Source organism: Falco naumanni, chromosome 9 (assembly GCF_017639655.2).
Source record: "Falco naumanni isolate bFalNau1 chromosome 9, bFalNau1.pat, whole genome shotgun sequence".
NCBI lineage: Eukaryota > Metazoa > Chordata > Aves > Falconiformes > Falconidae > Falco > Falco naumanni.
Window position 1 is genome coordinate 27,613,983 of NC_054062.1, and position 17,707 is coordinate 27,631,689.

General features: G+C 39.1%; 1 protein-coding gene across 6 annotated transcripts in view; it reads left to right on the forward strand.

Moving 5' to 3' along the window:
• Positions 1-17,707, forward strand: part of PLCE1 (phospholipase C epsilon 1) — a 164,068-nt gene that overhangs the window by 136,697 nt on the left and 9,664 nt on the right. For 4 of the 6 annotated variants that reach the window (XM_040606041.1, XM_040606039.1, XM_040606040.1 and 1 more), the window contains 13 exons: positions 253-360; positions 780-896; positions 980-1,138; positions 2,129-2,252; positions 5,005-5,046; positions 5,809-5,933; positions 6,614-6,731; positions 10,991-11,122; positions 12,239-12,529; positions 13,350-13,513; positions 14,446-14,707; positions 15,589-15,707; positions 16,927-17,055. In XM_040606041.1, coding sequence (XP_040461975.1) covers positions 253-360; positions 780-896; positions 980-1,138; positions 2,129-2,252; positions 5,005-5,046; positions 5,809-5,933; positions 6,614-6,731; positions 10,991-11,122; positions 12,239-12,529; positions 13,350-13,513; positions 14,446-14,707; positions 15,589-15,707; positions 16,927-17,055 — 1,890 coding nt within the window. The remainder of the gene's footprint in view (positions 1-252; positions 361-779; positions 897-979; positions 1,139-2,128; positions 2,253-5,004; positions 5,047-5,808; positions 5,934-6,613; positions 6,732-10,990; positions 11,123-12,238; positions 12,530-13,349; positions 13,514-14,445; positions 14,708-15,588; positions 15,708-16,926; positions 17,056-17,707) is intronic. The other 2 variants (XM_040606042.1, XM_040606044.1) reach the window with 1 other exon arrangement.

A 17,707-nucleotide genomic window follows, 5' to 3' on the forward strand; every position in this document is an offset into this window, starting at 1 on the left:
ATTTCAAAGCTTTATGGTACTTCTCACAAGAACATAAATGTTTCCTTAATTTTCCCACTCTTTCCCAACCTAGGGAATTCAGTTAGCTGGGAACTATTGCTTCTGTGGGCTGTGTTTACTCCACAGAGACAGCTCTTTCCAGCGCTTTTCCTGAATCATTGAACTTTCGTTTAGCTCTGCAATGTCTGTCTTCTGCTTTGATGGAATGAGACTGTGGCTTATATGTGCTTATACTGTTCAATTGCATTTTAGGTTCTTTTACAAGGCTGCAGAAGTGTAGAATTAGACTGCTGGGATGGCGATGATGGGATGCCTATAATTTATCATGGACACACTCTTACTACTAAGATCTCTTTTAAGGTATGATGGTAGTTGCACATAGAAACAAAAAAAAATGAGAAGAAAATCAGTAACAATTTCTCTAATGAAGGAAAAAATGCACTTACTAGAAAAGTACAAATCCTAATGGGCTAAATCCTAGTAGAATACGGACTACATCAGACATGAACTCCTCAGTTGTAAACATTATGCTTTTCAAATTAGTTTTTGTAGCACATGTGCTGTAATTTTCTGTCTTTGTTGTCAACGTAACTAACGTAAGTAGCTGTTACCAGTTCTGTGGTAACCAGTTTCTAGGTTGATCTGTAGGAGCTTGTTTTGAAAGCAAATTGTGGATTCTTTCTTCTTTTAGAGAGGAAAATGGATGCCGCCTTTGCTCCCCTTTCAACTAACAGTAAGTTAACTAAATGCTGCAAAATAATCACATTCTTTTCTCACAGGAGGTAGTCGAAGCTATTGATCGCAATGCATTTATCACCTCTGACATGCCAATTATCATATCAATAGAAAACCACTGTTCATTGCCTCAGCAACGCAAGATGGCTGAAATTTTCAAGGTAGGCCATAAATTGTGATAAATTATTCTAAACACACGCATTGGGATTTTTCCATAATACATCACATGTTCTTAATATTTCAGAACGTATTTGGAGATAAGCTGGTAACAAAGTTTTTATTTGAGAGTGACTTTTCTGATGATCCCATGCTTCCTTCACCTGGTCAACTGAAAAGAAAAATTCTGCTTAAAAACAAGAAGCTGAAAGCCCATCAAACACCAGTGGATATATTGAAACAAAAGGTAAAGTCCTTCCTTAATAGCAAGCAGTGAAACCTAACTTTTTTAAGAAATATTTCATGTGTGAAGTTTTTGCCATTCCAGTATGTACAGCAGAATAATCCAGTGCATATTGATGTTTGGAAGACTCACAGTGGATTGCAACACTTTCAAATGAGTAGACAAGACATATAGTAAAGTATAGATACAGCATAATTTTATAATACTTCATAATATTATGATTAGCACCACACACCCTGTGTGATAAACGTAAATGAAGTTTCAGTCTGAGGCTATAACTTTTGCTATTCACGTTTCTTGAGAAAGAGTGATGTGCATTGAGTATGTCAGTAAATATACAGTAAGTAGTAATTTTTAGTAGAATCCTGCTTTGGTTTTTTTTTCATATTTGAACGAGGCAAACACTCTCTTATTCCCTTGTTGGGGGGACTCTGCTATTCAACTACTGCTTATACCTATATGAGAATTTTTTTGTTTTCTAAAAATTAGGGCTGCGTTTCTGGTAGTCTCAATTTAACAATGTTTATGGTTAGTCAGCAGTTAGATTGAATCCTTAAAAACTAATTGCTTTTACTCAAAATGTAAACACAGTTGAATTAGAATTGAATTTTTATATCAGAATAAGTAAATAACACTGATGGTACCAGTATATGGACATTCTCCATCTTTTAAAAAAGTTTTAAACAGTTTCCAAAATAGCATGCCTCAGACTGGAAAAAGGGATTCTTGCTCTGAATAATGTGCAAAGTGGACATTTTCCTATAATTAATTAGGTTTCATGTCTTACTGGGTTTTTTTTCTACCAGTAAAAGTTTTCGTTATATTCATACCCTTAATATGGTATTTTAGTTTGATCTTAATAATTTTACTTACTTCTCATTGTATATGTTCAGTGCTTTCATATACATAAAATAAGATGCAAACAGTGGTGAAAACTCTTTTGCTTTTTAAAAATAGTTATCAATAATATTCTAAGTGGTTCTGTTGCTGTAGGCTCACCAGCTGGCACATATGCAAGCACAGGCTAGCAATGGTGCTAGCAACCCCACGCCTACCAATGAAGAGGAAGAAGATGAAGAGGATGAATATGACTATGACTATGAATCTCTTTCTGATGGTAACAATATTTATTTATTTATTACTGTGCTTTTGTTAGAAGTGTAGCAGTAAGGCATGTAAATATTCTAGTTGAGGAATGATGTAGAATGTAGCAATGTTCATCTCACCTTGTGAGTGTCCTTGGTGGCACTTTGGTGTGGTAGCCTATAATACTGTGAAAATAGTTTCACTGAAGACTTGAGTATGACTTTAACCCCAACCATTAGATGTTTTAACTGTGCAGTGTATGCTAAACTGTAGTCTTTATAAATTATATTATTATGCAAAAATGATTGTGTTTGTAGTGTACTTCATATGCATTCCCCGGTACTGTCTTTTGTAGGGAGTTCAGACACCTGAAAGCTTAAGGTTTACAACAGGCTTATCCCTTGCATCGGCATGACTGCCATTAAATTGATCTGAGATACAGATGCTCCAAAGTCCTCCTTGGTTACTGTCTCGTCCCAGAGACCCCTGAAGGACCTATTTTAGTTACACTTTCAGTATTGGCTGTTTACTTCATGTGTAAAGGCGGAGAAGCCACTGAGTCCCTGTCTTGTTCAATAAAGGTGGCTTTATTAAAGCTTTAGCTGCTCAGTGAAAAAATGGCAAAGCGTGCCTTACTGGCTTGCCTTGTAAGTTCATGTGCTGTCTACGCTTCAGCTATCCTAGCCTTCAAGAACTGGCAGTTTAGCATAAATCCACCGTTAGGAGCAGTTTAAAGATTGGATATGATGATTGGCATGCCAGAGGTGGTGATAAATACTGCAGTTACAACTTCCACTGCTTCCTTAGCTCTCTGGTTCAGTCAGACACGTTTGATTCAACTACAGATGAAGGACAGCTTCACTGAGGCAGCTGAGATGAAGTCATGCATCTTCTTTTGCTTGTCTTGCTGTGGAGCTGGTAGATTCTGGTAGAGCAAACAGCTGGAGTCAGAAACATTTGATCCTTTCAAGTTCCGTTGAAGGACATTTCTCAAAACCACCATGCATGGATTGAACAAGCCAGATGCATCTAAATGGGTTACTTGTTATTTTTAATTGGTAATTTTCAGAGAACATATAAAAGTAGATCACAGTGCATTTACCCAATAAGACCACAGCAACGGTACAAGTAATACCAAGCTCTTTGGGTAGTTAAATGCTGCACTATTGTTAAACTTCATGAATGAGTCATAAAACTGACCAAGGGGACAAGAAAGTTACAGGTGTGCTTCAGTGTAGCTTAAATACTGCTTATATGATTCTAAGCTCAACAATGGCAGTATCAGTTTGGGAGATCATGGAATTACTGAAACTTTTCAGAAATCCTCAGGCTGGTTTGCAGCGACAGCCAAAAGAGGGGGATCATCAGGTACACTACTGAAAACAAAACATCCTTTTGCTTCTATATAAAACCTTATGTGCCACAACTTGAGTTCAGTGTCCAGTTATTGCCTCCAGATCTCAAGAAGGATATGGTGGAGTTAAGAAAGTTTGGAGAGAAGGGCAACTAAAAAAAGGGAGTGTGACAGTAGCCTTGCATGAGTCTGAAAAGGCTGGAATTCTCTGGCTGGTAGAGAAAAGGACTGAGGGGTGAATATGAAGCAAGTTTACTAAATTATGAAGTGGCGGATAAGGGGAGTACAGAGCTGTTACTCATTAGACCTAGGAGGTGCTCAATAAAGCAAGTGGAAGATCAGTCTAAAACAGGTAAAATAAAATATTTCTTCGGTGCAACCGGTAGTAAACATCTGGAATTTGCTGCCATGGGAAATTGCAGAGGCAAACATCAAATTCACAGACAGGTTCATAAGCAAATGTTACAGGTAGAAATGTACTGTCCAATGTTCCTGATACTCAGCAGTTGTGAATGTTGAGGTGGTACTAGGGAAGTGGACCATGGCTGGTGGCTGGATGCTCTCTAAACACCATCTCCTATTGCCACTGTCAGAAAGAGAATGGCAAGCTGGATGGACCATCAGTCTGACACAGCTGGGCGTGTTCTCCTAGGTAAACAGTAAAGTACTTCACTCACTGAACCTTTAAGTCTAATGGGTACCTGTTTAAGTTCTAGGTACCATGTTCAGAGAAGACGTAAGGCTCGAACATACCCTGCAGCACAGGACTTCTTTCCAGTTGGTCTCTTATTTACATTTCTTGCTTCTGTGTTTAGTGATTTAAAAAATAGTTACAAAATTAATGAATGCAGTTCAACACCTGACGCTGCTTGTGGGATAGCAGTATTATTTATGCTAGTATGAAAATTTGATTTGGTGCTAGTCCTGCCTTCAGTTGAGTTTTGCTAGAAAGTTGGCCTAACTGGCTACCTGAGAATACTCCTTGTGTGGAGCAAGGTGGAGACAGCGTAGATGTAAATTGCTGTGAAAAACTTAATTCTTTGTTAACAGACTTGCCAGGAAACTATTGCAAGCAAACTGCAGTAAGTGATGTTTGAGCAATGTTCTAGTTAAGAGAAAGTTTGAGAAATCTGAAGTCTAGCAAGAAACATTCACACCTTCCCATATATGAAGGAATCTGTGGCATGATTTACTGCTTTATTATAGTGATTATTCTTTGGGATCTTCAATTACGTTAATATTTTAGCAAAACTAATCTAAACAGTGTTCTGTAAACTTTCTAAAAGATTTTCAGTTTTATTTTCCTCACTGATACATTAGGTTTGCATAAGGCTAATAGTTTTACAACTGACACTTAATTTTCATTTCTCTGGCTGTAAATCTTAATTTCCTTTACTCTTATTCCCTCTCTGACTCTGTTTCCCTGTAGCTGATGTCCTTAATGCTTCTCCTGCTGCTAACAGCCAGGAAGGTAAAGGCCGTTTGGTTGAGCATTTTAACTGCATGAAATCAGCACTGCATCTCCAGCCTGTTAAATGTGACAGTGTGAATATGTGGTTTCTTCTTTGTGTTAAAAATGCAATCAGATATTCTTTCTATGGCATTGTTAACTGCTCAGGAACTGTTAAAAGGCTGCATGTGTGACACTGGTTATGCATAAAAAGAACATGGTCAAAGCATCAGGAATATCAGGAATGAAATAAAACCATTCCTTTTGTGACAGTTACAACATTTTTTTTCCAGAAAGACTGAATTAGTAGGTGTAATATTCTCTGATAAATATGTAGCTGTGAAGAGGAGTTTCTATAGATGTAAAAAACATTTGTTCATGGTGAATGTAAGGAGAGGAAAACCAAACCTTTCTGTACAAAGACGTGTACGTGTTTGATGTGGTTAATTGTGTTTGGACTTGAGCAATTCTTTGTCGTTCGGGAATATCAGTTGTTTTCAGATAGCAAGCTTAATTCATTAGATGATTTTGTTTTAAGCATCTTCTGAGCACAAAAGGATGGGCTTTAAAAGAAGTGCAGCATATTAACCAAAGCCAAGCATTAAAATTTTAAATTAGAAAGTTACTACTAAAAGATAATGCTTTGACCAGTAAATGCATTATTTTGGCGTCTGGTTATTTGGATAAGATTCACAGCATTGTCCACAAATACTGTTAATTCAAATTCAATTTCCAGTTGAAATTGTTTGGCTTTATGTTTATTAAAATCCCATTAATTTTTAGATAACATTCTTGAAGATCGACCTGAGAATAAATTATCAAGTGATAAACTACAGTTTGAATATAATGAAGAGACTGCCAAACGAATAAAGAAGGCTGATTGTGCTACTTACAATAATAAAGGAAAGGTAGTTCTGCTTTTTCCCCCTTTCTTCTCAGCCACACTTTGATATATAACCAGCTTCAAAAGGATTCAAGACATCAGATGGCAAATGTGCTTTAATGAAGACAAATAGTAGAAAGCATGGAAACACGCCAGAGAAAATAGAACAGAGCAAATGCTCAACATGCTGTTCAAGAAGAGTCCTCAGAGGCTGTTTTATATACAGGCTGAAAATTTTAACTGTCGTTGCTCTCAGTAAAGGACTCCATTGAAACTAGATCCAGAAGTTTATTTAGATATCCAGTTCCCATTAACATCTATGGAACTGAAGATTACTTCTGAATCTTCAGCATCTTTATATATCAAATGCCACACTATGATACCAGATAGACACATTACCTTTTATTAAATCATCTGACAGCTGAACCAGTGTATTGCTGTTTAGTAAATCGTACTTTCTTCTGAACACTGATGTGTTTTGTCTAAATGTTTGTAGAACTGACTCTGATTAAGGCCTTTTCAGGCTACAGCAGTATCAGTAACGGTATTGATGCATAAACCTGCACACAGAGATGCGTTAGGCGAAGACAGCGAAACCATATAGGAAGAATGAGATAAAGGATTTTAAGGACATGAGTAAAATACGCAAGAGTACTTTAACAGTCAGTAATTTTATTATTATATGCTCTTGGAATTGTCACTTAGGTTTACGACATGGAGCTGGGTGAAGAATTCTATCTTCCACAAAACAAGAAGGAAAGCAGACAGATAGCCCCCGAGCTATCGGATCTTGTCATTTACTGTCAAGCTGTGAAGTTCCCTGGTAAGTACACTGCCCTGGTTTATTGCTTTAAGCTCTCTAATTCTTGGAGACATTGTGTTTATGTTTTGAAATAGTACAAACGTTTTTAAATGGAAGTAGTTGAGGAGCCTTTTTCTTAATGATTTGGTAGTCTACATAATAGTAGCTGGCTGAGAAGTAGTATTCATAAATTATGTGAAGACATATTGTTTGTCATACTAAAATGTTTACAAAAGTGAAATTTGCCAGTCTTCACAGCTCAGACAACTGCTGCATTGCCAAATGCCAGAGGCAGAAAGCTTTACCTTAAGAGCTCTGAGTTTCCATGTAAGGATCTACTGAATTAGGAAAGGAAAATACTCTGAAAACCTTGCAGGAAGAGCTTGTCACATTTCTTTACGTGACCTCAGTTTAGTGTTTCACTTTTGCCTACAGCTGCATCTTCTGTTCTTTCTTTAGGGGATGGGAGGGGAGCCATTTGTGGGGGTAAAGCAGCCTTTTCCTGGGGTGAGTGAGGACAGCTGATTGCACACTGGCACTTCTTATGGAAGGGGTTAAGGAAATAGGAGGGTCGTGTTTTGTACGGTAGGAAGAATAATGTTTGCAGAGGAAAAGGAGAGGGGGTAGCTGAAGAGGAGATCACTGATAGTTACTTGTTCAGTACTGAAACATGAGGTTGAGTATGTTTTGGCTCGTACTGTGTACATAAATACTTTTAAATTGAGAATTTATTGTTTATTGATGTGTTTAATGTTTTGAATGAAAAAATCTGCTTTCTAATGGGATGCTTGTCTGTGGAAAAGTTAGCAATTCTGCCAAATCATGGTCTTATACAAATAGAACTATAATCAGATTAGAGAAGATAACCAAACATAAAATAGTGTCAAATAGGCAAGACAAACATGCTGATAAATGGAGACACATTCTTTTATAATCTTCTGTAACTTTTAAGAATTGTAGGTGTCACTTGTAAAAATAAAAACTTATTAAAATTCAAATCTGATACTCTTTTAAATGAAACTTGCAATAAGATATCTTCCAAATAAAAGATTTTCTTTTAAAGAATTATATTCAAGATGAAACAGATAGTTGAAGTTGTTCCAAGCGTTTTGACACACAAAGAAGTTCTGATGTCTAAGAAAACTTTAAAATATTTCAGGTTTTTAGTGTAATTTCAGATATAAAAGAAATACCCGCTTTCCTTATTGGATTTCTTCCTCTTGCTTTAAAGGGGGCATGAATAGAAAATTAAGAAAATTAGTTCTTTTCACAGATGAACACAGGAAGCTGTAGAAATTAGTTTTCCATCAAACTTTGTCTCCTTTGAGACAAACTGCCTTCTCCGCAAGATATGGAGACTTCCATGGCCACCACGCTGCTGATTGGTACTGCTCAGCTGGAGGGCACAGACATGGTGCACTGCTACACCCCAATGTTGTCCATTAATAATGAGAACAAGACTGTGTAGCTCTGTGACTGGGTTCTTAACCAAATGCAGTTTGGGGAAATCAGAACAGGGAAGAGTTTTGGAAATAGGGAGGGCAGAATTCATGTCAGTGGCTGATCAGTGCTGTAAATACTTTATTTCTCCTGTCTTTGTATATTTCTGTTCTGTTTACAGTTGCCTTTGTCCCCGAAACAAACCAGTTAATCACTGATTTGTGACTATAAAAAAGAAAATGTTCACTTATCCTAGCCTACTGAATAACACAGACTTCCCTAAGTGCTCCCTGGTCAAAACAGAATTTATCATGTGGAGAAAATAACATTTCTTGTTTATAAAATCTCTGATAACAAGGAACTCACCACGGCTCTTGTTGTTTCAGTGGTTTGTGACCCTTACAGCCCTTGCTTAACTTCAATTTCAGCCTGTTGGATAGCATCATACCATTATCTGAAAGGGTGAAGTTCTGTTACGTTGGGTCACCCAAGATGAGGGCAGTGAAGCATACCTGAGCACAGTACTGCTATAATCCACTGGCATATGGCTCACTGCCTTGGTGCTGAGGATCCTTACACGAGTCGAGAAAGCTGAGCACATAAAAACAGGATCTGCACAATCGAGTGCAGAGAGCCGGTAGTCACCTGAGCTAACCAGCATGAAACTCAGTCACCATCTCCATTGTATCAGACTCTCTGCCCCTATGGTATCACTTTTCAAGAAATTAAAGGGAACATAAAAAAGGGCACACTACATAGAAAAGCACCGTAAATTATTTTTCAAGGTCTGCAGCCCCACAGACTGTTGGTCTGAAACATGTGGTGAGAAGGTGACAAATGCAGTTTAACCTGTTATTTTAGTATGATTAGAACAGAAAGGGCAGGGAAGTTTGCTCTCCTCTGGATTAAAAATTTAAAAGCTGTAAAGCAGTGTGGCTATATCTAACAGGAGAGTCAGACACTAAATTCTGTAACTCAAAGGATGCAGCATACGGGTTACAGGGAAAGAAAAAAGATGTGCTCTGTCATTATGGTAGTACGATAGATAGATTGGGTCTGTGTGTGTTATGGTGGGATCTAAGCTGGTCCTACTTTGACCAGAGAGCTGGACCAGATGAATTCCATGTCCTTGTTTTGTGAACCTATGAATAGGTGACGCTATGTTTGGGAGTCAGGTTTGAATTGGAGCTGGTCCCCTGGAGGAGGCCCGGCACATGCCAAGCACGGCCATGGCAAAGACCTAAAGAAAGCTCTCAGCTGCAGCTCAGCCTGTGGCCGTCACAGGCTTCAGTTAACCTAGTTCGGGTTTTGCATTGCGCACTCCGGTGATTTACGAAGTTAGTCTGCTTCCTTAGTGACTGTCCCCACAACAGGATTTTGAACCCTGGATCTCGCTTGCCAAGTCCATTTGATCCATTGAGAACTGGGATTAAACATGCTGGAAGCACCCAGTGCATAACTCCTCATTCTTTAGTCAGTTCATATTCCTTGATCTCAGTTTCTGCCACCTTCTGTGGTTTATGTGTATGCTTTGGCCCAACGAGGTGGTATGTCTCCAACACTAAAAACATTTATGTATACCCTGAATTTTACTAACCCAAGCAGTTCCACTGAAACTATCAGCATAATTTTACTAAGTACATGTAGGCGTGCCTTAAAGATTGAGAGCTGAAACTTTACAGCTGTGGACAGAGTTCAGTAGAAGAGAGTCCAATGTATCCTCTGTATGATTTACATTTGTAGTTGAACTACTGGTATTAAATCCAAAACTGTCTTTAAGCAGGTGTGAACTGATGTGAGTTCACGAGGACTGTTTTATGAGTCACAGTTAGGCAAAGAGCAGTACACTTGCTTTGTTGTATTTTGTATCAGAAGTACATCTGGAGTCTCGGAGAGCATCCCACACCTCGCTGCTGTGGGTCTCAGAATAACTGTGATGCATTTTGACTGACTTTAATTTTGGTCTGCCATGTGCTCTCTCCAAGTCAACAGAAGGAAACTGACCATTGGGGGTATTGAGGCTGTTTCCTTCACTGGGATTTAGGTCATGATTTTAATGATTGTTTTGCTAAGATGCGTGTTTGAATAATAGCAATACTAGAGCTTTCCAGCTCCACTCCTAGTACATACTGGCTTAATGGATTTTGCACACCTACCAGATTTCCCACCATTGAAGTACAATTCGAAACAGAAGAAGATAACTGAAAACATATTGAAGTTTAACTGTTTAAACAACAGCATTTGGGCTTTTTCCTTGACCTTTTGTCTTTAAATCATATTCTTGCATTTATTTAATTATGTAGGTATCCTATACTAGATTAATTCCATTATGTCCGCTACTGTACAGTTTTATTGCTTCTCTAGAAAGGAATTTAAAAAAAAATATTCTAAGGATTAATACATTGGGACTGTTAAGAATACGTTGGGACTGTTACTGCAGGTTTTTTTTGTATTAATTTAGGACCATTTGGTAATTTGAGACAGAGCCACTACCTTCCTTCAAGCCAAAAAGTGGAGGAAAGCTGTATCACAGATAACTATATATTGTATTGCTTCATACAAGTTTTTATATACATTACATATATAAAAATACTTCATATATAAAGTTGTATATAACTTTACATATAAACATAACTTTTTATACGCGCACATGTGTGTATAAAGACATGTATATATGTAAAGGTGTTAAAATTAAATTTTGGAGAAAAATACACTGCTTGTCCCGTGTACTATGTAATAGGAGTGTTCATGCCTTCAAAAATAATGTAAAATATTATGGAAAATGTTATGCCCTCTTGGTCATGTTTTTTGGCTCATTTACGTTACGTTTATGGGAATAGGCTTGTCAACTCTAAACCCATCTGGCTCTAGCAGAGGAAAAGAAAGAAAAAGCAGGAAGTCCATCTTTGGCAACAATCCTGGCAGGCTGAGCCCTGGGGAGTCAGCTGCTCTTGCCAAAGCATCTGGAAAAGGTAAAGTTCGCATCTTCTTTCACCAGTCACATGGACTGACTCTGTAATCCAACACATGTACCAGACCAAGTTGTTAAAGATCAAATACTTTACAGTGTGTAAGCTGTTGAACTTGGGAGTGGTTTTTTGTTAGTGCAGCAGCTATTACAGTAACACTAATATAACTGAAGTGTTGAGTGTGGAATGTTGAAATAGGATTACTTGGTTTGGAATATGATGACCCTAATTCATAAGTGATTCAAAACTAACATACATTTTAAGTGATATATCTTAAACTTTGTATTTTAAAAGGTATGAATGAATATTTTCAAAGTACAAATAGAAGGCAGAACCACTGGGCTGGATCCAGAAAAGGATTTTTAGTGTCTGAAGTAGGACTTCATTGCCTAAAATTCAGTCAAGTACAAATGTGTAATTGCGTACACTCCCGTGTTCCACCTTGGAAGTATATAGACTCCACAGGTGATTCAGTTTGTGTACTTGGACAATGATGTAATGAAATACAAAGGAAGTACAGAAAAGGTTCTGAGGATGAGATCCAGATACCCTGCCTTTCAGGTGAATGACATAAACAGAGCTGTACCCTTTCTCGTACACTTTTTCTGGTCAAGGAGTGTTGCATTGCTTTCAGCCCAAGGGCAGGGCTGCAGCAGACAGGTTAGATTCCCTTCTAGAAGCCAGCGTCCTAAAAATCAAGAAGTCTAGTGCCTAATTCTAAAGGATATGAGTATTTTTCTGGCTTTGTCCCCTAACTCTTATGGCCTCTGTAGACTGCCAGTTTGGGGACTTAGCAGGCAGGTTTCAATCTTGCCTCCCTTCCTCATGTAAAATGTCTAAATGAGAAGAATGGAATTTTATTCAGGCAAATTTCAATCAAGTATTTATTTATGAAAATGGTTGTTAGCACATCTAATCATGGTATCATTTCAATACCTAAACATTACGTTTCTTCTCATGGATTGTTCTTACTGCGTAAAAAGGAATGTGGCACTTACACTGAGGATCGCCTTTTTCTACCATGACCAAAGTATGCACATATACTTCACTAGAAAACATTGAATTTTTGGAGTTTCTGGATCTGCAGCTGTAACTTGGGGGTAACTGTTTATTTTCAAGGTCCTTTTGATGTGATGCGGCAGACCTGGGAAGAGCCTTGCTCTCCTTACAATTCTCCAGCTTCTCTCAGTGCTATCATAAGGACACCCAAGTGCTATCATATCTCCTCCCTGAACGAGAACGCTGCCAAGCGGCTGTGCAGGCGGTACTCGCAGAAGCTGATCCAGCACACCACCTGTCAGCTCCTGAGGACCTACCCCGCTGCCACGCGCATCGACTCCTCAAACCCCCATCCACTCATCTTCTGGCTCCATGGCGTACAGCTTGTGGCTCTTAACTACCAAACAGATGGTATGGATACACAAGTGCACGTTTTAATATGTTTTAAGTGTGAAGTAAGTCCTTAATCGGTGAATTTGGCCTTGATGTTTGCTTTTACCTATCACGAGGGGATGTGCCTGTCTGTGCACCCCAGCAGAAGCAGGCTCATACTATGACCATCTGGTCTTTCAGGGTAGTGACCCCAGAGTTCAGGAGCTATTATGTCAATGCAGCAAATCTCCTGATAGCACGGAAGTGCCTGGACAGCAAAACCTTCCATTTTTATTTTTCTTTTATTGCTGAAGGTTGTTTGGGGTTTTTTTCCCCATCAAGCAGCAGTTTTCCCTTTCTGATAATTTCAAGTGTAAAAACAGTATTGAACTTTTTTTTCACTTAAGTTGCTGCCTCGCGTCCTAGTTTAATGTTGATCAAAACATTTTGGGGCCATTTTCTAGCCTATCTTGTGTTCTTTCACCTTTTCAATGGGGGAGCCATTAGGTCATCTACAAAGCTACATAGTCAATGCTTTTTCATTCTGCAGTTCACGGCAAATACCTAGAAACTTCTCAGACAACAGGTGCAGGCAAGCCCTACAGCTGGATAAAGATAATGGGAAGGGATAGAAATGAATGAACTGTTCTTACAGTTTTGTATGATTAAGCATTGGATAAATTGGATAAATTATAGCTGTCTCTGAATCCAAGAATGAATTGATAGTACATGACTAAAAAAAAAAACCCAACCAACCAACCAAACAAAAAAACAACTTAAAACCCATCTTCGTCTTCACTGTTACATCTTCCCCTTGTACCATTGTTCTTTGTCAATTTTGGCTGCCTTACTTTCACAGATCTTCCTCTGCACCTTAACGCAGCGATGTTTGAGGCCAACGGCGGCTGTGGATATGTTTTGAAGCCTCCTGTTCTGTGGGATAAAAATTGCTCAATGTACCAGCAGTTCTGTCCATTAGAAAGAGATCTTGATAATAAGGAGCCAGCTATATATTCTTTAACAGTAAGTACGTGAAGAGGGAATCTCATACAGCCAAGCAGACAGAAGTAGACAATGTTTAACTACAGTCTGTAACCAGCATTACAATTATGCTTCTGTATGAAAAGATGGAACCTTTAATTGTTGCTTGCACTTCTGGAGGTCAGCATAAGTAACAGAAACGAGAGGGGGAAGGAGCAAAGAATTGCCTTTATTTTATTTTATTGACTGCTTTGTATTCATAGTTACTTTCACGTTTCCTTCACAGTAGTTGTTGATCTCCAGTCCTGAAAGCATTTTTCCTGGGACTACACAACTGTGTAAAATTATACATGTGCCTGGATGTTTCACGCATTTGTGAAGACTTGAGAAGCTACACAAAAAGCCATTATGAAAAGCTGTACTGAATCTTAAAAAAATACTTTTTTACCATTATAAAAGATACATATTTGATGGATTTATGGCCCCCAAAAATGTATTCTAAGCAGCTAGTCCTTTCCAGGAAATGTTTCAGAAAAGTGAGATTTATAAGAACCAAAATTGTCCCAGCTGTGGTAACTGCACACCTAGTTCTTGTGTTGTGTATGCCAAAGCAAGCCAGAGGTCAGGGTCATCATCCCAGACTAATGATCTGAAAATCTGATCCTTTTTGACTACGTTACTGGTACATTCTTTCTGGATTAACTTTCAGATGCTTTGAATGGTTACACTCATGATGTATAGTGTATTTCTTTCAGAGGAAAGATACCCTAGCAACAGTGTGGCCGGGAGGCAGGATTGAAGTAACTGCTGCTGAAATTACTGCTCTGGCAATTACAAAAGTAGCAGAATGTTGTAATTAAATCAGCACGTTAACAGACTGTGCTTAGGAGTGCGCTAAACAATATTCAGCTCAGAATCATGACAGTAAATGATCACTGCACTAACCAGTTTCTCTGCGTACTCCTCTGCTTCAGATCGTGTCTGGGCAGAACGTCTGCCCAAGCAATAGCACGGGCAGTCCGTGTATCGAAATCGATGTGCTGGGGATGCCGCTGGACAGCTGTCATTTCCGGACAAAGCCCATTCATCGCAACACTCTTAACCCTATGTGGAATGAACAGTTCCTTTTCCGGGTTCACTTCGAAGATTTGGTGTTTCTTCGGTTTGCAGTTGTTGAAAATAACAGCTCGGCTGTAACGGCTCAGAGAATCATTCCCCTAAAAGCTCTAAAAAGAGGTACAGTATAGTTTGTTGACAACCTAGGCCAAAATTGCCAAGCAGATTCCTGGACCGAATTCTGCCGGAGGGATATTTTTAATCAGCTGGTTGCATTTTTCTCAAGGAGACGGAGCAAATATCAGACAACATACTTGGCCCTGGCAGTATGATGCTGGTCTGATAGATTGCCTGGGAGCTGGAGACAGCCCCAGTGACTTGTAAAAAGTCACATCCTCTGGTGTTGCAGAGACCGGGGCATCTTGCATGCAGTTGCTCTGATCCTGAGCTGTGGTGAGGTGGTGTCCACCTTGGGACTTGCTGCTCCTTTGGGGAGTGTGGAGTGCTTTCACTCCCTGCCTTGTCCTTTGCCCAAGAAACTGCTGTAACTGGGCAGAGGGGAATTGTGCTTCTTGCAGCTGTGGCTAGAGGAAAGGTGGAGGAACGGTGAAAAAAGGTGAGAAAGATGAGGAAGCATCATTAATTCTGTGACACCTGGGGGAGGGAGTTTCTATGTTACCAGCAGCTCTTCTGCAGATCGGTAGAAATACTTTCATGTTCACTTTGTGCCACTGTAAACGTCACACAACAGGCCTGGCGTGTGAGATTTGCCCACAGACATGCATTTTCCCAGTAAGAATCTGTCCTTCTTTCATGCATATTCTAATATTTAGCTATTTCATGTATGAATGTATTGAATATTACAGCAAAACAAAGGCAGGCCATAGCATTTGGGTTACACTGTTGTACAGACAGTGTAAATGTAGTTGTTAGTACCGTGCTGTACATCCTATAGGTGTGGCAAATTGTAGCTGTAAATACAGCAAATTTAGGTTCTCAGTTTATGTGGCTTGTGTCCTAGGATGTGGCAAGGTACTTACAGGAGGGTTCTCTCTCTTTAGGCTATAGACATGTCCAGCTCCATAACCTGCACAATGAAGCATTAGAAATTTCTAGTTTGTTCATAAACAGTCGGAGAATGGAAGAAAGTCCTTCTGGAAACACTCTGCCTGCATCTGTGGTAATTACATTCTTCTTTTGTGAATGCCATGTATTGTTGTCTTAATGACTACTATGATCTGAATGAAGACTTGTAGAACCAGACTGTTCAAAGATGCTAGCCCCTAAACCTGCACATTTTTTCAGAGGTACATCAATGCCTAATTCTTTTGGGTTTTAGTAGAAGTAAGGTTATCCCATCTGGCTGAAACTGGGGAAGGTAATTTCAGAGTCTGACTTCTGGTGTATTTAGGTGAAGCACAAGAACTGCTGTGCTGGAGGAAGAGTGTGGTTGAACAGTAAGGTTCAGAGCTGCCTCATGCATTCCTTTATGTATGGGTCATAAGCAATGCGTTTGGGACAAAAAAAGAAAGATGCAAATTACCAACAACGTTGGGATGATGAGAGTAAAACTGAATTCTATCACAGGAAAAGACATGTGTGTGGACATCTATATGTTTATTTTACAAAGAAGTATACACACATGTGTATAATATATCTATACATATAAAAATATATATGTTTGTGCCCTTGTATGGGTATGATATATTTAAGGACATGGTTTAGCGATGGACTTGGCAGTCCTGGGTGAGCAGTTGGACTTGACGATATCAAAGGTCTTTTCCAACCTAAATGATTCTATGATTCTGTTTTTTCATAAATACCCTTAATGTTGTATTACCTGGGTTACCTGTGTTTTAGTAACTTTCAGCATGTATGTTATTATTTTTCTGATTCCTAAAGTATTAAATAAGACCTCCTGAGCTACTGTGTGCAGCAGCTGTGTGGCAGATGTTATCTTCCTGTGAATACATGCCAAATGCATATCTTGGTGAATTACTCGGGCAGAAGGGAGGAACTTAAATGGTTTGGAGGGTAAAACAAAGCTATAGATTTTCATCCGGTATTTCATATGCTGAATCCAAATAGTCTGAGCTCAGCTAGAATGGATAATGAGCGATGGAGGTCTGCCCTTTTTTCAGTGGCAGTTTATGTAGTCTCAGTGGAAAACTTCCTTTTTTCTTCTCTTCAGCTTCAAGGGTGGGGTGGAGTCTTTTGGGGGGCTGGTTTGTTGGGGTATTTTTTAATGCCTTGATCTGTAGAGTAAGAGCCATATATTAGCTATATAGCTTTGCTCCGTCAAGGCCCTTACAACTTGTGTGTACAGTTTCTTTTAAGCAACCCAAAATCACATGTCTGCGTACAAACATTCAGTAACCTGTTGAATGTTGTCTGAACAGTTGTTTAGCCCAGGGGAAAGGAAAGCTGCTGTGACTTACAAAGTGACTGTTCATGGAATTCCAGGCCCGGAGCCTTTCACCGTTTTTAATATAAGTGGGGGGACCACAGCTACACAGCTTCTCCATCAGGTAAGCCGCCCGCTACGTTGCAGACTTCCCAATTGCCGGAATCCACACTAACATCATTCCGGACGTTTGTCTCCCTGTGTTTCTCACATGCAGGGTCGTTGTCGTTGTCATTCATTCATCACAGCCAGGTGCTGCTTTAGAAATGTACTACCGTGGAATTAATGACATTGCAAACACAGAATATCATCAGCGAAATCTTCCCAATCTCGGCTTCAGAGAATGGGTTTCTAATCTTAGAACGTATTCCCTATTAGTATTTTAATATTTGGGCATATGCAGATGAGGCAAACGGTCTTTCTGACCGACGGAGGCAGCAGGCTGGCTTTGCAACAAGGGCAAAAACATTTCTGCGCAATTCTTTGAACTTGAGCACCACAGGAATACAGAGTAAAAGTTAGAGGGCTAAGTTCATGAGTAGAAAAACCAGTTAACTCAACAGGGATTGTTATTCTAGCAGTGGGAAAAGACTGTACTGTCCTGGGATTATGAATAAATTGTCTGGCCAGCCAAACAGGACAGAAATAAGCTTAAATAGTACTGCCTTGTCTGGAATAGTTGAACTGCTTGGCTACGCTAAAAAGAACAGTACATTACCCTGGAGTGAAATATCTGAATAATAAATAGCACATCAGAAATCTTGCCTGTGCTGTCA